The sequence below is a fragment of the Oncorhynchus mykiss genome, chromosome 16, assembly GCF_057628025.1.
Source record: "Oncorhynchus mykiss isolate SJ-2025 chromosome 16, ASM5762802v1, whole genome shotgun sequence".
NCBI lineage: Eukaryota > Metazoa > Chordata > Actinopteri > Salmoniformes > Salmonidae > Oncorhynchus > Oncorhynchus mykiss.
In genome coordinates this window covers 42,234,129-42,255,400 of record NC_143037.1, presented here as the reverse complement: position 1 = coordinate 42,255,400, position 21,272 = coordinate 42,234,129, and the positions used below count along the sequence as shown (strand labels likewise).

The following is a 21,272-nucleotide window of genomic DNA, read 5'->3' as shown; positions in this document are numbered from 1 at the left end:
TAGGCAATAAAGACTAGACCTGGCTTTATAAAGAAAACAGGCTTATGAAATGTATTAATTCATACAGAGCATTTAAAAGTGGCTAAAGAGTCAAAGGAATCCAATATTTTGACATGACAATTTATGCGAATTAACCTGCAGGTTTCAACATCCAATCAGAGAGCAGCACGCAAATGTTGCAGACAGGTGAGAGATGAGGGAGGGGTGGATATTTTGGGATATTTTTTTTAGAACAGTAGCCTACCTGTCACAGACAAACTTGTTACTGTAAAGGGAAAGACTTTACAGATACTGAGAAGTTTTGCTGGCGGGTCTAGTTCCCTATCTTATTGTTTTTATCAGAGAGTTATGGTATCTGAACAACACTTAAGATGTAGGCCGTCATTGTAAATAACAATTTGTTCTTAACTGACTTGCCTAGTTAAATAGAGGTTACATTTAAATAAAAAAGATAACGAGACATTGTTCTTAGAATGGAGCTGTTATCTTGAGAGTTCATCAATTGCATGGAATTATTGGAGTAATGTGTAGAACACGTTGTTTTACCATTGCCGACATTCTTCTGCGATAGTGAGATAGACAGGATTGTAGTTCTCTATATACGTTTATAGAGATAAATGTAGTATGGACGTAGATCCAGTACGGTTGGAGTCCAGTCTATGGATCGGTAAGAAACGTTACCGGGCAGCACTTACTGGCTGGCACCTCAACTGGACTGAGCTTGATAAGAAGAACCGCGATAAGAAGACCGGTGAGTGCCTTTTATCCTTTTATCAATCACTTTCATCATGCACGGCATCTATGCGACTCGCTCTCTTTTTTTAATGCGTACATTTCATTATATAAATTTATTTAAAATACAATTGTATATAGGCTAGGCTTATATAAGATTTATCTAGGATTTAATCTGAAATTGCCTGAAACTGCACAACAATCTCTTTCACTCTGAGATTAAAGGAAATAAAAGGAACACTTGAGTAGCCTCATATGGTATGATTCCATCACACCAGCGTTACCAATGCTTGTAAGTAGAGCGAATGTGTTCCATGCGACACTAACAGAAAGTCACCAAACCTGTCTTGGGGACAAGTTATACAGCACCAACACAAAACACAATTTACAGATAACTTAACACGGTTAAAACAAAGAAAACACATGCACAGTACACACACAAATCAAGAGTCACATGAGCCTTATTAGGTTAAAGCTTTTTGGGCGACCCGATCAAATTCACATAGAAATATGAGCTATAGATCTGCCATTTTAATTGAAAGCAAGTCTAAGAAGTGGTAGATATGTTCCATGTGTGATATTTCTATGCTTCCCATTCTTAAAGGTGCATTATGCAGAAATTGCTCTGCCATTTCCTGGTTGCTAATATACTAATAGTTTTCCTAATTTCAGTTCATTGTACCATCTAAACCGTTGTGAAATATATTTTCAATAAGCACCTGAATTTGGTAGGGTCACTCAAAAAGTTACCTATTGCAGTAAGTTTCGTTTTTTGCTCTTTTACTTTCGGTTTTGTGCACCAGCTTCAAACAGCTGAAAATGGTTATGTAAAAGTAATTTCACAGCGGTTTAGATGGTACAATGATTCTGTACACAATTACTGCTTGTTTTGACACCAATTAAAATTAGTCGAACTAGGCAAGTTCTGCATATTGCACCTTTAAAGGCAAAATATCATAATGTTGTGTGTCTGTCTGTCTGTCTGTGATCACAGTTTCAGTACCAGTATCTGAGGTTATTGGTGTGGAGGAAGGGCGTGTGCAGGTTCTACCCCAGAGGTCAGTAGCTGAAGACACAGACAGAGAATTCACAGGTGAGTTATGTTACTACCCCAGGTAAGAGACATGAGCGGGGCCAATATTAAACACAATACAAAATCCAACTAAAACAAGTTCTTTGTAGGGGGGAAAGTCAGTAAAACGTCCATAGTCAATGGGATAATCAGTAACAACAATAATCAAGGGTAAAAATAACCAGACAATGGACAACAATAATAATGGCATAGAGGACATGTGAAGGTTGGTCTGTCAGACACTGTCCCTCATTTTATGGCAGGCAGCAATGTAGGGCACTGCCAATGCACAGCTCTCTGCATCTTCCCCCAACAGGACAGGTCACCTATTCTCATCAGAGAGGTCTTTGAAACCTTGAATAAAAGCTTTCAAATTTGGGGAAAGGACACTAATTGTTTTGTCAGGAAATGCAGCTCTATCTCAGGTTCTACTGTGGTGCAGTGGTTGCACAGCCTTTCTTCTACAGGGAGACAGGTTTTCCCGTGTCTATCCTTCTCTGTGGCAAGTTTGTGCTCACTGAGCCTGTACTTTGTCAAGGTTTTACTAAAGGTTCTGATCAGTAACCAGGGTCAAATGGTTTGCCATGGTGTACTGTTGATTTAGGGCCAGATAGCACAGCATTTTGCTTTGTGCTTTGTGCTTGTGTCTCCCAGTCGGTAAGGTACTTTTATTTTGACTGTGCTGTAATTTGGTTCATTTTGATTGATCTTTCTCGCTCACTCTGGCTGACTCTCTCAATTCAAAGGGCTTTATTGGCATGGGACACATACTGTATGTTTACATTGCCAAAGCAAGTGAAATAGATAATAAGCAAAAGTTAAATAAACAATCAGAAATGAACAAGTAAACATTACACCCACAAAATATTATGGCTATGTACAGTGTTGTAACAATGTGCAAATTGTTAAAATACAGAAGGGAAAATAAACATAAATAAGGGTTTCATTTGTTCTTCACTGGTTGCCCTTTTCTTGTGGCAACAGGTCACAAATCTTGCTGCTGTGATGTCACACTGTGGTATTTCACCTAATAGATATGGGAGTTTATCAAAATTGGATTTGTTTTTAAATTCATTGTTGGTCTGTGTAATCTGAGGGAAATCTCTCTCTTTCTCCCCCTCCCGACTGTGTGTCCTGTTCTGCAGTGTTCTATGTGAAACGCAGCAGCAGCGGTAGTCCCTATGGGTTGTTATGGCGCCTGGGCAGGACCCAGTTCTGCTGTCCCAGTAGGGACCTCAGAGACCAGTGGATGACCCAGCTGAGGATTGCCCTCAAAACACACAGTAAGGATAAAGTCACTTGTCCCGAGAAAGGACACTAATTAAATAAAATGTAACAATTCAACTGTATTTATTCCCTTAGGTTCAAAGGCAATGCAAGATCAAAGATCATGTCCTCCAGTATTAACATTGTAGTAGGATGTCCCTTGTGGGCATTCGTACTTATCCACTACATATAATCCACTATGTAGCCTGACTTTATGGCTCATAAACACAGGCATACTTTTATTTACACATGCTTATGTAGTGTGAATGTCTGCCTTCTGTCGTTTTTCATGTTTCCTCCTGTCTGCCTCTTCTTTTCCTTTAATTTGCTCTCTTTCTACCGACCTGTCCATCCTCTCATCTCCTCTCCCAGGCCCCTCTCGTCCTCACAGGCTGTTGGTGTTCATCAACCCGTTTGGAGGAAAGAAACAAGGGAGGCAGATCTATCACTCTCTGGTGGCCCCACTGTTTGAGCTGGCAGGTATCAGCTCTCATGTTGTAGGTGAGACCCGTGTGAGACAATAGTAATGCCGAAAATTCTGTGACTTACTTCAACTGGTATAACTGGTAGTTAAGTGTATTTTGTGTTTTGTCTATAGAAGGTGCATTGAAAACTGCATTGCGTGTTGCTATTGGCGTGATATTGGCATGACTATGCTCATACTGACATGGTCTATTGCTGTGTTTCTAAAAATGCTGATTTGTTTTTGTCATTTAGTGACAGAACGCGCCAACCAGGCGAGAGACCACATACTGAAGAAAGACCTGACTGGTTTCGATGGGTACGTCAGACATTACAATGTTGTCATGTAAACAGTAACACTATGGCAGCCAGTTAGATCCACACAAAACAATCTGTTAATAATATTAAACTGGGGGTATGTCCCATAAGTCTACTATTTGGCACCCTATTCACTATATAGTGTACTACTTTTGACCAGAGCCCTATGGTGGGTTCTGGTCAAAAGTAGTGCACTGTGTACGCAATAGGAGGCCATTTTAAACATACCTGGGATTGGATTTAATCACGTCACTGACTGTTAATGTTTGTCTCTACCTCAGTGTGGTGTGTGTGGGCGGGGACGGAATTTTCAGTGAGCTGCTGCACGGTGTTATTGGCCGAACACAGCAGGAGGCAGGGCTATCGGAGCATGACCCCTCCGTAACGCTACAGTCATGTGATCTTCACATTGGCATCATTCCTGCAGGTGAGATAGACATTATTGGTTAAAAATTAAAGGCATTTGGTTGATATAAACATTTCTGACTTAATTTCTTGCATCTCTCCTCACATCTTCTCCCACCTCCTCAAAACTGCAGAAGGAAGTGTATGTTCTCTTCGTGTCCTTTTGAAGTTTTGGGGGGCGGCGAGGAGGGAGGACACAAGGAATCGTGAAAGACTTAAGACTTAAGATTCACCCTGACTATAGAGTTGTGTCCTATATGAGACTGATATGAGTCTGTGTGTTCTCTCCTCAGGCTCTACAGACTGTGTGTGTTTCGCCACTGTGGGAGTCAACGACCCAGTGACCTCTGCTCTGCACATTATCATTGGTGAGATATGATCATAAATGAACACATTTATTAAAACATAATAACACATTTTAGATTACATTGTAGTTGACTTTGTTATACAGTATCTATAGCTCTGGTGTTACTTAAAATCATTTTAGCCAACTAAACAGAATCGCTTTACTGGAGCCATATGCAACCATTTTGGCAGCCATAAGCAGCAGCATCATTTTACAGGGGCAGAGTTGTGATGTTCATGCCAATATTCAAAATCATGATCTAAACTAGGGGTGTCAAACATAAGGCTCGCTGGCTGGATCCGGCCCACAAGGGGGTCCAAACCAGCCCGCGGTCGTTTGAGTAAAACATATTTTTTATATGAAATATTTTTTGGAGGGAGGGGAAACAAACTCAATATCCTTTAAAATGACTAAAATCAAATCGAATCTGTGCAGAAATGATAATTGAACTTACAGTTTGACTGTCCAGCTCGCTAATAATCTCTGAAAGGAAAGCTAGAGAGTCAGGGAATATAGAAAACCCCCAAAATGATGGATAGAGACTAGTTATATTTTATTGACTCTGAGGAAATATAACACATTCTCAGTGCGGCCCTCTGGACCTGGTTGAAGAACGAATGCGGCCCCCGGGGCAAAATGAATTTGACACCCCTCTAAACCCTCCTTGTCCTTCACCTTCCCACAAACCATTGCAGGAGACTCTCAGCCTTTGGATGTGTGTTCTGTCCACCACCGCTCGTCTTTGGTGCGGTACTCTGTGTCTCTGGTGGGGTACGGGTTCTATGGTGACGTGCTGGCTGAGAGCGAGAGACACCGTTGGATGGGGCCTCTCAGATATGACTACTCAGGTACATATGTAATGGAAAATTAAAGCAATAATACTTGTTGAGGAGGTTTGCATTCATGTGATCATTGGCACAATGTGATGCGGTCACTACGTATGAAGCGAAGCTGAGTGGTCTAATATTGAACCACACATGCGGAGATCATCCATTCACCTACTCTGCATCTCACAAAGACATGGCAACAAAAACTCTCAAATTTGGACTCATTAGACCAAAGGACAGATTTCCACCGGTCTAATGTCCATTGCTCATGTTTCTTGGTCCAAGCAAGTATCTTCTTATTATTGGTGTCCTTTAGTAGTGGTTTCTTCGCAGCAATTTGACCATGAAGGCCTGATTCCCGCAGTCTCCTCTGAACACTTGATGTTGTGTTACTTGAACTCTGTGAAGCATTTATTTGGGCTAAAATCTGAGGTGCAGTTAACTCTAATGAACTTATTCTCTGCAGCATAGGTAACTCTGGGTTTTCATTTCCTGTGGCGGTCCTCATGAGAGCAAGTTTCATAATAACGCTTGATGGTTTTTGCAACTGCACTGAAATTCTCCGCATTGACTGACCGTCATGTCTTAAAGTAATAATTGACTGTCATTTCTCTTTGCTTATTTGAGCTATTCGTGCCATAATATGTACTTTTACCAAATAGGGCTATCTTCTGTATACCACCCCTGCATTCCAGGTGACTACCTCGTGAAGCAGGTTGAGAGAATGCCAAGAATGTATATTTTGATTTCACACTTTTTGGGGTACTACATAATTCTATATGGTTTACTTCACTATTAGTCAATAATATAAAAAAATATAATTTAAAAAAAGAAAAATCCTGGAATGAGTAGGTGTGTCCAAACATTGGACTGGTACTGTGTGTGTGTATATATATATATATTACATACTAATTATTAGAGAAAATCTATCCTCTCTCCCTCTGTGTGTTTCGGTCTCCATGTGTTTACAGTATGAGTTCGAGACATATGATGGCTGCTAACCCCACTCTTCCCCCAGGTGCTATGGTGTACCTAAGTAACAGGAGCTATGCAGGCGTAATTCAGTACCTACCAGCAGACTCCCAGCTCTCCAGCCCCAGGGACAATACACGCTGCCTCTCTGGGTAACTACTAACTATATTTCTTAGAGAATAAAGACACTCACTGCCTGGTACAAAGATCCAAAACAACAAACTGGCAGTTACAGCAGATGAGGCTGATCAAGGGACGAAGGAAAGGATGGTCCTCTTTATCTGTTAAAGAGGTTGCACATGCTCCTCTGATTGAGAGAGTGCGTTCTTGACCACATATTGATAAGCTTAGCATTAACAACTTGCTGATGGTAACAGAGGGGGTTCTGATATCGCTACCCATCTCAAATATAAGGTCCTGAAAGAAAATAATTGCCCTTGATTTCATTGTACCTCAACCATCCCAGTCCAGTGGAGAGAAACTGTTCTCGGAGCTAGGATACATCATCAGAAGGCGAAAGTGACACAGCCTCAATTCACTCAGTTACAGTCACTTCCACCTGCAACAGAGACCCTGGTGTTGGGTGTACATCTGTACCTTAAGGAGGGCAGTTTCCATGAAAACGTAGAGTAAGCTGATCCGGAAGAAAGGAGAGACAGCACCTCCTTGGGAGAGGATAGAGACACTGGTGCCTGTGAAAGAAGAGTGTAGCCTACCTCTGTGAAAGACTATACCCAATGTCTTTTGTCTGAAATAACTGCCCCACGATCTGTGAGGGAGTGTAAGTGACTGTGAGATGCTACAGTACGGGACGCGGGTGACTTTGAAAGACTCTTTTGTATGTGATGGATAGTTACCCCCAAGGGAGTGCGAGATGATGATACACATATGAATGGAATGTATGGCTGTCAGGAACATGTGCTGTTGTTACATCACTGAGTATATTACACTATACCTATGTCACGTGTAAAACAAGTAATAGTTGGTAATCTGTGTGTTCCAGGTGCAGTGTGTGTTCTAAAGGCACAGAGAGACTGTTCCCCCACTCTCCAGGTGCTAGTTCCCTCTACAGCTCCCACTTCAGTCAATTCAGCAGTGACACTGAGGGTAAGGCCCTTACAAACAGTCTATAAAAAGTCTACACAGACACTAAAGTCTACACACAGTGTACACCCAGTCTACACACATCCGATGTAATGCATGGAGGTGGTTCAATGAACCACACTGTGGTGGTGAGTAACTTTGCCTGATACTGGAAGTCTTATGTTAGCTCTCAGAGTTAATGCCTTGGCTTTAGCTCAGTGGGCTAACAGTCTTGTGGCATGCAGGAGAGCAGGGTTCAAACCCTGGTGTGTCACAGAACTTCCTCTGCTCTCTCTGCCCCGTGCTGCAGGTGAGTGGGTGAGTGTGGAGGGCCGGTTCAGGGCTGTGTCCCTCACCTGTATGTCCAGCTCCTGTCCTCGCAGTCCCCTGGGCCTGTCCCCCTCCGCACACCTGGCCGATGGGACAGGTGACCTGATCATCGTACGGGACACACACCCCTTAGGGTTCCTTACCTTCCTACACAGACACACCAGCACACAGGACCAGGTGAAGACCACCTCAGCGAGGCCACAAGAAATGTAGCCAGACTAAAAATCCAAACTCTGCAGCCATGACTGCCCGCTACATTTCTATTGTACGTGGACTGGCTTGCCAGGCTTCAAGTACTGCACTGCAGTATGGAAATATCAGTTATCTGAGACAGAAATATTTCAATAGATGCATAAAATGTCTTTCCTATCTGCTGTATTTTAGTTTGACTTGCCGTTCGTGGACGTCCACCGAGTGAAGGCAGTACGCTTTTCTCTCCCTACCGGAGAAGAGGAGGACAGGGATGAAGAGCGGGAGAGAGTGAATGATGGAGGGATGACGGAGGAAGGAAAGAGACCAAGCCGAAGCGGTTCCCACAAGCACCTGGTAGAAAGAGGAGAGGAGCGAGGGCAGAAAGACTTCCTGTGTGGTTTGTGCTGCAGTAAGGCTCCTGCAGTGTCTGTGTGGAACTGTGACGGAGAGATACTGCCTCACACTGAGATCTCCTGCAAGTAAGGGATGACTCATCAGATCATGTAAATCACTAATTATTGTCTTACCTGACATTAAAGATTCAGTGTACATTTAGTAGTCTGCTTTAGGCATTATCTGGAGACTCTACTACCCCTTTAACCCTGTTGACTCAAAGTCTAGCTCAAACTGTTCAGAGTAGACAGACAATTACGTGAAAAGTAACTATTTTGGCATCCTCTCATGTGTGACAAACACAGGGACTGACAATAGCCTATCTACCGCATATGCGAACGACCGATGAAGGAGTTTGGACTGTGACGCAGTGGACTGTGACGCAGCCCATGAAAAAAAACAGGAAGTCTCTAGAGTAAACACACAGGGTTTGTGATCTATTATATTAACAAGATGGTAGACTGACCGCTCTAAAAATTGAAATGTATGCCCGCAAAGGCAAAAGGCAGGCAGGAGGAGGCCAGATCAGGTGGGAACATTCTAGCCAATGAGGGGGCAATAACATGTGTGAACAACAGGTACAACTCCAATATACAATTGTTTTTCTAAAAGTTACGAGAATGTCATATCAGTACACTCGTAACAAACAAAAGCATTATGAAAATTCTATTAAAAGAAATAAGCCTCACCTATCAAAATAGTAATTCACTTTTATCTTGACCAAATTCGACAGTCTCTCATTGGCCCCCATACGAAACCTCGGAGTTGATCCCTTGCTTAAAATCAAATTTGATTTGTCTCTTGCTTCATAAACAACAGGTGTAGACTTAACAGAGAAATGCTTATTTACAGGCCCTTTCCAACAATGCATAGAAAGAAAATAAAGAAATAATAGAAAAGTAATAACACGTAATAATAAATACATGGGTAACGATAAATTTGCTATATACACGGGTTGATGTGCAAGGGTACGATGTATCTTGAGGTAGATATGTACATACATTTAGGAATAAAGTGACTAGGCAACGTAATGGGCCGTACGCATTACCCTCTGTAGTGCCTTGCAGTCGGATTCCAAGCAGTTGCCGTACCAAGCGGTGATGCAGCCAGTCAAGATGCTCTCAATGGTGCAGCTGTAGAACTTTGTGGATCTGAGGGCCCATGCAAAATCTGGTCAGGCTCTTGAGGGTGTAGAGGAGTTGTCATGCCCTCTTCACGACTGTGTTGGCGTGTGTGGACCGTGATAGATCCTAAGCGATGTGTACACCGAGGAACTTAAATCTCTCGACCCACTCCATGATCAACTCCTTTGTCTTGCTGACGTTGAGGGAGAGGTTGTTGTCCTGGCACCACACTGCCAGGTCTCTGACCTCCTCCCAATAGGCTGTCTCATAGTCATCTGTGATAAGGCCTATCACCGTTGTGTCGTCAGCAAACCTAATGATAGTCATGATTGAACAGGGTGTACAGGAGGGGACTAAGCACGCACCTCTGAGGGGCCCCCGTGTTACTGGTCAGTGTGGCGTATGTATTGTCGCCTACCCTCACCACCAAAGGGTGGCCCATCATCAAGTCCAGGATCCATTTGCAGAGGGAGGTGTTCAGTCCCAGGATCCTTATGATGAGCTTAGAGGGCACTATAGTATTAAACACTGAGCTGTAGTCAATGAACAGCATTCACACCCAGGTGTTCCTCTTGTCCAGGTGGGAGAGGACAGTGTGGAATGCAATAGAGATTGCATCATCTGTGGATCTGTTGGGGCGGTATGTGAATTGGAGTGGGTTGAGGGTGTCTGGGATTATGGTGTTGATATGAGCCATGACCAGCCTTTCAAAGCATTTCATGGCTACAGATGTGAGTGCTGCAGGGCAATAGTCATTCCTGGGCACAGGGACTATGGTGGTCTGCTTGAAACATGTAGTTATTACAGACTGGGTCAGGGAGGGGGGTAGAAAATGTGAGTGAAGACACTTGCCAGCTGGTCAGCGCTTGCTCTGAATACGCATCCTGATAATCCATCTGGCCCTGCATCCTTGTGAATGTTAACCTGTTTAAAGGTCTTACTCACATCGGCTATGGAGAGCGTGATCACACAGTCCTCCGGAACAGCTGGTGCTCTCATGCATGGTTCAGTGTCGCTTGCCTCGAAGCGACAGAAGGCATTTAGCTTGTCTGGTAGGTTCACATCACTAGGCAGCTCGCGGCTGGGTTTCCATTTGTAATCCGTGATAGACGCCGCTGTAGGATTCGATTTTAGTCCTGTATTGATGCTTTGCCTGTTTTAATGGCTCGTCAGAGGTCATAGCAGGATTTCTTAGAAGCGTCCAGATTAGTGTCTCGCTCTTTGAAAGCAGCAGCTCTAGGGAAGGATATACATAGTCAGTTGCACAACTGAATGCATTAAACTGAAATGTGTCTTCCACATTTAACCCAACCCCACTAGCCTTTAGCTCAGTGTGGATTTTGCCTGTAATCCATGGCTTTTGGTTGGGATATGTATGTATAGTTACTGTGGGGACTATGTTGTCGATGCACTTATTAATGAGTCCGGCGACTGATGTGGTAAACTTCTCAATACCATCGGATGAATCCAGGAACATATTCCAGAATCGCCTCTCCCCCTCTAGTTTTATGTAATAAAACATTATTATGTCAGGACACTATTGAGGGCACTACTGAGCTGAGCAGTGTTGTATTTCTCTGGCCTGGTAATTCATACACCATAGTAGCTGAAATCGTGCTGGAAAGGACTTTGTGAGAATTTTTTTTTTGGAGCCAGCACAGTATTGTTAGGATCAGCACGATCCTAACACTCTGTCCTCATTTCTCTTGTTGTGCTGTTCCTTCCTTCCCTCCCTCTCTCCCTCCCTCCCAGGGTTCATGGTCAGCTTGTGCGTCTGTATGCCCGGGGCATTGAGAACGGATCAGCCACTCCCACCAGGAAGTGCCAAGACGGACACAGGAACTGCAAAGGGAGATGTGTCCTCAACAACTGAGGAAGCCTGTGTTAGGGTCCATTCACACTACTTGTAGAGAAAAACACTATGCCAGAGATGACGACATTAATGATTGGAATCAATGATTTTGCCGGGTACGACCAATGAAATGGCTTCCTTTCTGTTTCCAGTGTGAGTATTTCAATACCTAAGTCTTAAGATGGAGGTTTGAATATGAAGGCAGTTATAGGAATACTTTTTTCTACATAAAATGCCTTGATGCCAGTAGCCTATGACATATTCTATGACGTCTTCTGTTAACATGTTATGTTCACTTAAGCAGTTTTTTGCAGTTATGAAAATGTTGTACACACAACAATTGAAAACCTAATAAATGTACACAACTTTTTACTCTGCAGAAGGTCGAGCTTCCACATGATTTATTGTTTATCGTAGAACTGACATCCCTCTGGCTTAACAATGACATTTACCTGAGGAATCTGTGGCTTTGTATGTATACAATAGGACAAACCTGTTTTTCTTGAACCTTAAGATCATCTCCTTGAAGCACAGTGTTGATCTAAGTAGCAGAGAAGCAGGGCAGATGAACCAACAAACAAACATTCCATTCAGTGCAGCTTGATGAATCAGCCATTGTCATTGTTAAGGTAGTAACATACATTTGGGGTCTTTCAGTCCTTCTCCTTCCTTTGGCGCTTCCAGCCCCAGAAGTCAGTCAGTCTGTCTGTGTCTGTTTATTGTTGAAATGACTGGAGCAGTGTGTGTGGTGTGTGTATGTGTGAGTGTGAGTGTGTGTGTGTTGTGTGTGGGCTGTAGAGTGAAGGAATACTCAGAGCTGGGCCATATACCTGGAGAGAGAGGAACAGAAAATAGTGTCAGTCATCAGCCAATCACAGCGGAGCAACTTACGCCTAGAGCAAGCCTGGACTGAGTGATAGAAATGTAGGAACAGTAGATGGAAATATAATTAGTTAGGTTTCTAGTTTAGAAAAGAGAGTTTGCAAATTTGGATGGTATTATCTGTGTGGGACTTGTGGTTGGACCGCCTTCCCCTGTTTTACAACCCTGGGCCCAACATTACTGTTGATGAGCAGCTTATGCCATTTAGGGGCCGCTGCCCCTTCAGGCAGTACATACGGTCTAAACCCGCAAAATATGGAATCAAGATCTGGGCTGCCTGTGATGCTGCTTCATCATATGAGTGGACCTTGCCAGTGGGGAACTGGGGAAGTCAGATGAAGGAGCCCCTGAGAAGAACCAAGGGAGGCGGGTTGTCCTGGACGTGACACAGGGACTTCGTAGCCACATCATCACATGCAATAACTTTTTTACTTCGCACAAGCTGGGACAGGAGCTCCTCAAGAGGAAGCTGACAATGGTAGGAACAGCACAAAAAAACAAGCCAGAGCTCCCACTTCAGCTGTTTAATACACAGAACAAGCCTACCAATTCCTTTAAGTTTGTGTTCATGGCCCACATGTCTCTAGTGTCCTAAGTGCCAAAGAAAGGCAAAAAGCTGGTACTCATGAGTACGCTGCATAGGGATGGGAGAATCTGTGGCCAGGAACATCAAAAAACAGAAATCATAACGGATTACAATGCCACAAAAAGAGTGGTGGACAATTTAGACAAGCTGGTGACTGGCTACAGCTGCAAAATAACCCTACGCTGGCCACTTGTGATATTCTTCAACATCTTGGACATCTCGGTGTACAACGCGTTTGTCATCTCACATGGGCTTTCGCCCTTCATTCTGCTTACACATGTCTAATATTTAAACTTATATCGAAAATCTCCTACAACACATGGCCAAATCTTTTACATTTATGACAATGAAAGGGCTTGTGCACAAAAGCTCTTACAGGGTATCTCATGAATCCCAACTTTATATGAGAAGAGATTGACTCATCAAAGATCAGTAGCATGGATGAAGTGAATTTATTTTCTCCATCCACCATACAGGTCAGTCAACGTGCACCAACCACTCCATCGATGGCTTCAGTTACATATTTTGCCTTTCTTTCTTGCGCCACCCCAGAAATAACCTCTTGCTAGGCGCCCTGCTAGGAAAATCTATACAGGAAACATTCCACTCCGATATCTTTTAGAGTCTTAAAACACGCTTCTTCTTCTCCGCAGACACAAACAAATCTAAATAAAGACCACTTATTGTGACTCTCGCACTCTCCGACTCCACACTTTCCTTCATCACATTCCAGATTGTCCTGGAGACATTAAATGGATTTTTACAAGTAGCATTGATCCAAAACCCTCACTCTGACTACAAACGAGTCTATTGGTTTCCAATTTTCCAACACAGCTTTACTTCTCGTTTCCCTTTTTCTTCACCACTGTAACCCATTCATTCTCACTTTCTGTACTATTCGCTTCACTCGACACACTAGCAGTTGAAAACAAAACCTGTTTTCTCCATCTTCCATATTCTTCTTCTGTGAGCTTTAAATGGCGGTTGGCAACCAAGGTGCAATGCCACCACCAACTGGACTGGAGTGTGGACCTCAGTTCATCTTTTAATCACCCACATGGGTATATGCTCCTAAAACCCAATGAGGAGATGGGAGAGGCGGGACTTGCAGCAAGTCACATGTCAAAAATAGAACCAAATTCTATTTTAGTGCCTGGCTATGCAGTCGCTCGTTGAAGTGCGCAAGCAGTTTGGATGAAATTATTGAATAACAAATGTATTTTGCAACACAGGCAGTGTGGTCAGCATGTAAGTCATGCTCTCTGGTAAAGTATTTTGAATGTTTTTATTTAGACAGGAGTAATTATATCATTTGGGCAAAACATTAATTTAGGGGAAGCCAGCGTCCTAATAGGGCTTTGTGCACCCGCTAACTTTCCTTTCCAATTTGCAAGAGGCTGAAACCAGATATCTGTCTATAATGATGAGTGCTAATGTCTCCACCCTAGCAATTGTAGTCATTATCCCAAAGGAGGGAAGGCAGGCGACAAGCTTAAGTCTGCACATTATGCCCGTAGAAATGCATTGGGCTTATTCTGGACAAACTTTGGTGAGAGTGAGCCCTCTCGCTTCTCCTCTTCCTCTCTGCTGAAACTCTCTCACCGGAGAAAGCATCCTAGTGAACGAAACAGTGCCCCTCTGTCTTACTATGTATCTGATGCCGTCTGGACAGAAATAGTATGACATGCCATACTATTTTGGTCCAGACAGCATCAGATGCATGCTCTACACATACTGAGACAGCTGTTTCGCCCGCTCGGATGCTTTATCTGAGATTGATCCGTCTTTCTGTTGGCGCGGGTTCTTGATCACATATTTAGTTCAGTTACCTTCACTTTGTTAAGTACAGGAACAATGGTGGACATCATGAACCAAGTGGGGACAACAGACTGGGATGGGGATAGATTGAATATGTCCACAAACACACCTTGCGAGATTTAACATGCTTAAATGCCTTACTCATGTCGGCCACAGAGAGGCGGTGGCCACGTTGTTTTCCTTGAAACGGGTGAAGAAGGTGTTTAGCTTGTCCTGGAGCGAGGCGTCGGTGTCCCCGATGTGGCTGGCTTTCCCTTTATAGTCCGTGGTTGTCTGGAGTCCCTGCCACGTACAGAGGACAGGATCCAAAAACAACTGTCCCTGTGTGGCTGAGTTGGTAAGAACATAGCACCAATACTTGACTTGGGCAGGACCTCACCGGAGCTGAGTACCGGAATCTGAAATGTTCTACTGCTTCAGCTCCTGCATTTGCACATCCTGCTCCAAAGTATTGTGGAGCTCCTGCACCTAAATATACATAGTACGAGTACTGGCACCCAAATGAATACTGGCACCTACATTGCCTTCAGAAAGTATTCACACCACGTAACTTTTCCAACATTTTGTTGTGTTACAGCCTGAATTTACACAAAATAGCCCATAATGTCAAAGTGGATTTAAAAAAATAAATTACTAAAAGCTAAGTGTTCAACCTTTTTGTTATGGCCAGCCTAAATAAGTACAGGAGTAAGAATGTGCTTAACAAGTCACATAACAAGTTGCATGGACTCACTGTGTGCAAAAATAGTAGTTAACATGATTTTTGAATGACTACCCGATTTCTGTACCACACACACACACAATTATCTGTAAGGTACATCAGTTGAGACCAGGGAGGTTTACCAATGCCATGCAAAGAAGGGCACCTATTTGTAGATGGGTACAAATAAAAAAAAGCAGATACTTAATATTCAATTGAGTATTGTGAAGTTATCACTTACGCTTTGGATGGTGTATCAATACACCCAGTCTCTACAAAGATGCAGACTACCTTCCTAACTCAGTTGCCGGAGAGGAAGGAAACCGCTCAGTGATTTCACCATGAGGCCAATGGGGACTTTAAAACATTTACAGAGTTTAATTGCTGTGATAGGAGAAAACCAAGGATGGATAAACAACATTGTAGTTACACCACAATACTAACTTAGAGTGAAAAGAAGGAAGTCTGTACAGAATATTTTCAAGCATGGTGGTGGCTGCATCATGTTATCGTTATTTTTGTCATCGGCAAGGAGTTATTAAGGACACATATAAATGGAATAGAGCTAAGCACAGGCAAAATCCTAGGGGCAAACCTGGTTTAGTCTGCTTTGCAACAGACACTGGGATACAAATTCACCTTTCAGCAGGACAATAACCTAAAACACAAGGCCAAATATACACTGGAACTGCTTACCAAAATGTCATATATATATATATATCAGTCAGTGCTGGAGAAGAAAGTAAAAGTGCAATATGTGCCATGTAAAAAAGCTAACGTTTAAGTTCCTTGCTCAGAATTTATGAATGTTGGTGGTTCAATATTCCTAGTTCTTCAATATTCCCAGTAAAGAAGTTTTAGGTTGTAGTTAATATAGGAATTTTGACGCGTTGACTATTTCTCTCTATACCATTTGTATTTCATATACCTTTGACTATTGGATGTTCTAATAGCCACTTTAGTATTGCCAGCCTAATCTCAGGAGTTGATACCCTGACTCTGCATGCAATGAACACAAGAGAAGTGACAATTTCTCTAGTTAATATTGCCTGCTAACATGAATTTCTTTTAACTAAATATGCAGGTTAAAAAAATATACTTCTGTGTATTGATTTTAAGAAAGGCATTGATGTTCATGGTTAGGTACATTCGTGCAACGGTTGTGCTTTTTTCGCCAATGCGCTTTTGTTAAATCCTCCCCTGTTTGGCGAAGTAGGCTGTGATTAGATGATAAATTATCAGGCACTGGATTGATTATATGCAACGCATATAAAAAATATGAGTGTTTAATTTTTCATTAAGAAAAAAAAACTTTAACGTTAGAGTTTTGTGTCGATCATTGACAAAAAAGGAAAATGTAATTCATTTAATCACACTTTGTAACATAACAAAATGTGTAAAAAATCAGGGGTGTGAATACTTTCGGAAGGTACTGTATTTCAGTCACAGTCAAGCATTGTATAGCACTTGCAACGCCAAGGTCCTTTTAATTCCCACAGGATTACATACACATACAGTATGTAATTCAAATGTATCTACTCACTGTATTGTAAGTTGCTTTGGACAAAAGCTCCTGCTTCATTGTGATGAAAGCTGCATAGTACTTCATGAACAAGGAGGAAATCAAATCTATAAATGTGCTGTCTCATGGGAACAGACTCTGTGTTCAAGGTTTTGCATGCTGTCTCGTCTGTAGCTACGGACGATGTGTTTCTGCACCATAGTCTGTGCATGCGGAACACGAGGTTTTACACCATGTCTGTACCTGAGGAGCATGAGGTTCTAACACAATCTCCATACATTTTTACCATGAGATCAGAGTGCAAATCATACTGTGACACTTTACTATGAGCCTAATAGTAAAGACATCCCAGCTGGTACGTGACTATTTGATAACCTTACATTTCTTAGTAGTTGGTGAGAGTGTGGTTGTCCTGTGGTTATTTTGCATACAAAGTTCCCACAAAGTTCTGTGAATGGTGCAGGATACCCAGCTAGCACCTAATGTTCTGAGAACCATATGTTTCGTAGGTGGGAATTTCAGTACTTCAGCATAGCGTTTCCTACAGGTTTTCTCATGGTTCCATTTAACTTCTTTGGAACTGGGGGGCACTATTGAGTAGCTTGGATAAAAAGGTGCCCAGAGTAAATTGCCTGCTACTCAGACCCAAAAGCTAGAATATGCATCTGATTAGGATAGAAAACACTCTGAAGTTTCTAAAACTGTTTGAATGTTGTCTGTGAGTATAACAGAACTCATATGGCAGTCAAAAACCTGAAAAAAGATCCAACCAGGAAGTGGGAAATTTGAGGTTTGTAGTTTTTTAAGTCATTGCCTATCGAATATACAGTGTCTATGGGGTCATATTGCACATCCTAAGGCTTCCATTAGATGTCAACAGTCTTTAGAACAGTCTTTTGAGGCTTCTATTGTGAAGGAGGAGAGAATGAGAGCTGTTTGAGCCAGAGGTCTTGCAGAAGGCCATGAGCTGATCACGCATGCGCCCGTGAGAGGTAGCTGCGTTCCAATGCATTTCTAGACAAAGACAAAGGAATTCTCCGGTTGGAACATTATTGAAGATGTATGTTAAAAACATCCTAAAGATTGATTCTATACATCGTTTGACATGTTTCTTCGAACTGTAATGTAACTTTTTTGACATTTCGTCTGAACAAGTGATTGCGCATTATGCATTTGGATTACTGGGCTAAACACACGAACAAAAATGAGGTATTTGGACATAAATGATGGACTTTATCGAACAAAGCAAACATTTATTGTGGAACTGGGATTCCTGGGAGTGCAGTCCGATCAAGATCATCAAAGGTAAGTGAATATTTATAATGCTATTTCTGACTTTTCTGACACTTCTCCTTCTTTGGAAAATGGCTGGATGCTTTTCTGTGACTAGCGCTGACCTAACATAATCGCAAGGTGTGCTTTCGCCGTAAAGCCTTTTTGAAATCTGATGGGCAGTATTTAGATTTTTGGATGAAAAACGTACCCAAATTTAATTGCCTATTTCTCAGGCCCAGAATCTAGAATATGCGTATAATTATGACCGTTAGCGGGATCATTTTTGTCAACCACCGCTGAATTTTCATGAAATCACAAGTGCAATATAGCAAAACACAGCTTAGCTTGTTGTTAATCCACCTGGCGTGTCAGATTTAAATAAAGCTTTTCGGCAAAAGCATACCAAGCGTTTATGTAAGCACATCTCTCTCAGTAGACTAAATATTACAAACAGCTAGCAGCTAAGTAGATTGGTCACGAAAGTCAGAAAAGCAACAAATGAAATCGCTTACCTTTGATGATCTTCGGATGTTTGCACTCACGAGACACCCAGTTACACAATAAATGTTCCTTTTGTTCCATAAAGATTATTTTTATATCCAAAATACCTCCATTTGGTTGGCGCGTTATGTTCAGAAATCCACAGGCTCGAGCGGTCAAGACATCGCAGACGAAAATTCCAAATAGTATCCTTAATGTTCGTAGAAACATTTCAAAAGTTTTTTATAATCAATCCTCAGGTGTTTTTACAATATATAATCGATAATATATCAACCGGGAATGTAGCTTCAGAAATAGTAGAGAGAGAGAGAAAATGGCTGCACCAAGCTGTTGCGCATACAAAACGCTGCTGGCACCCAGCCATACGATGACGGGATGTTATCTTTCTCACTCATTTTTAAAAATAAAAGCCTGAAACTATGTCTAAAAACTGGTCACACCATGGGGAAGCCATCTAGAATATGGTTGATATCCCTTTAAATGGAGCAAAGGCAGGCTATGGAACATGGAGCTTTCAAAATAGAGGCCACTTCCTGGTTTGATTTTCCTCAGGTTTTCGCCTGCAGTATCAGTTCTGTTATACTCACACACAATATTTTGACAGTTTTGGAAACATTAGAATGTTTTCTATCCTAATCTGACAATTACATGCATATTCTAGATTCTGGCCCTGAGAAATAGGCAGTTTAATATGGGTACGTTTTTCATCCAAACATCAAAATACTGCCCCCTACACTCAAGAGGTTAATTATAAAGTTGTTACTGTTGCTGGCTTCATCATTTGAAAATAGACATGTAAAAAGGTTCTGGGGATGAGCATGCACATCTTCAATATGTACCAGTTGCTCCTCTTTAGTGCATTTAACTATATGTTGCAAGTAAAAGTCTTGGAATTGTATCAAATTGCTTGGTTAAAACCCCCCACAGACTTAGAAATATATACATTTGGCCATATATTTGGCCATATAAAGTCTGTTATGACAGAGTATACTTTTTAAAAATAAAGTCTTTGGTATTGGTATTGGTATTGGTATTGGTATTACTGAAAATAAATTCAAAAACTTTTGCAGCCATGCTATTCAAGAGGTTTTATTCTACCTGTAAGATTTATGGAATGTTATTCAATTTAATTATATATGCTGTTGAGAAGTAAAATAAAGTTAGTATACTTATGTTAAGTATGTAATTTTTAAGGCCTCCCGGGTGGCGCAGTGGTTAAGGGCGCTGTACTGCAGCGCCAGCTGTGCCATCAGAGTCCCTGGGTTTGCGCCCAGGCTCTGTCGTAACCGGCCGCGACCGGGAGGTCCGTGGGGCGACGCACAATTGGCCTAGCATCGTCCGGGTTAGGGAGGGATTGGTCGGTAGGGATCTCCTTGTCTCATCGTGCACCAGCGACTCCTGTGGCGGGCCGGGCGCAGTGCGCGCTAGCCAAGGTTGCCAGGTGCACGGTGTAGCCTCCGACACATTGGTGTGGCTGGCTTCCGGGTTGGATGCGCGCTGTGTTAAGAAGCAGTACGGCTGGTTGGGTTGTGTATCGGAGGACGCATGACATTCAGCCTTCGTCTCTCCCGAGCCCGTACGGGAGTTGTAGCAATGAGACAAGATAGTAGCTACTACAACAATTGGATACCACGAAATTGGGGAGAAAAAGGGGTAAAATTAAAAAAAACACAAAAAAAAACCAAGTATTTAATTTTTGTGTTCATTTTTTAATATTTTTTTTCCAATTGCCATTATTTAGTTTTTTTCCACATACATTTTATATCCTGATATTTTTGAGTATGCAGAAAATATTTTTTATCAAAGGGGCCATTGAGCTTTCAATATTGGTCAGGTATGGAGATCATCTGCAAATAAGTTTAGTATATATTCATGTTTACTAATACTGACACCAGTTACCTTTGGGTCCTGCCTAATTCTTGCTGCAAGCGGTTCAATTGCCAGTGCAAACAGGAGGGAGAGAGGGGACATCCCTGTCTTGTGCCCCTTTCTAAAGCAATTTCCTCAGATAATGTATTATTTGCATATATTTTTGGGACATTTCTACAATATTTTCTAAAATGTATTATTTCAGATGGAAAGTTGAAAGCTTCCAAAGTTTTGAATAGAAAAGGCCATTCAAAACGGTCGAAAGCAGCTATTATTAATCAATCTACAATACCAGTCAAAATTTTGTACACGCCTACACATTCAAGGGTTTTTCTTTATTTTTACAATGTTCTACATTGTAGAATAATAGTGAAGACATCAAAACTATGAAATAACACATATGGAATCATGTAGTATTTTATTTAAAAAAAATGTTTTACACCTTTATTTAACCTTTCTGATCTCCCCATCCCGGATCCGGGATCGTGAATACAGACTCAAGCTCATTACCATAACGCAACGTTAACTATTCATGAAAATCGCAAATGAAATGAAATAAATATGCTAGCTCTCAAGCTTAGCCTTTTGTTAACAACACTGTCATCTCAGATTTTCAAAATATGCTTCTCAACCATTGCAAAACAAGCATTTGTGTAACAGTATTGATGGCTAACGTAGCATTTAGCATTAGCATTCAGCTGGCAACATTTACACAAAAAAACAGAAAAGCATTCAAATAAAATAA

General features: G+C 41.9%; 1 protein-coding gene across 4 annotated transcripts in view; it reads left to right on the top strand.

Annotated features, from left to right (window-relative positions):
* Positions 1–211: 211 nt before the first annotated feature.
* zgc:158263 (ceramide kinase family protein) overlaps positions 212–21,272 on the top strand; it is a 31,780-nt gene continuing 10,719 nt past the window's right edge. The window contains exons 1-13 of one of the 4 annotated variants that reach the window (XM_021565818.3): positions 212–751; positions 1,727–1,825; positions 2,950–3,087; positions 3,443–3,571; positions 3,788–3,851; positions 4,132–4,277; positions 4,549–4,623; positions 5,297–5,449; positions 6,447–6,552; positions 7,404–7,507; positions 7,794–7,990; positions 8,198–8,484; positions 11,275–11,527. In XM_021565818.3, coding sequence (XP_021421493.3) covers positions 625–751; positions 1,727–1,825; positions 2,950–3,087; positions 3,443–3,571; positions 3,788–3,851; positions 4,132–4,277; positions 4,549–4,623; positions 5,297–5,449; positions 6,447–6,552; positions 7,404–7,507; positions 7,794–7,990; positions 8,198–8,484; positions 11,275–11,395 — 1,746 coding nt within the window. In that variant the 5' untranslated portion in view covers positions 212–624 and the 3' untranslated portion in view covers positions 11,396–11,527. Of the gene's footprint in view, positions 752–1,726; positions 1,826–2,949; positions 3,088–3,442; positions 3,572–3,787; positions 3,852–4,131; positions 4,278–4,548; positions 4,624–5,296; positions 5,450–6,446; positions 6,553–7,403; positions 7,508–7,760; positions 7,991–8,197; positions 8,509–11,274; positions 11,535–21,272 lie in introns of those variants that run through there. The other 3 variants (XM_021565819.3, XM_090202686.1, XM_090202687.1) reach the window with 3 other exon arrangements.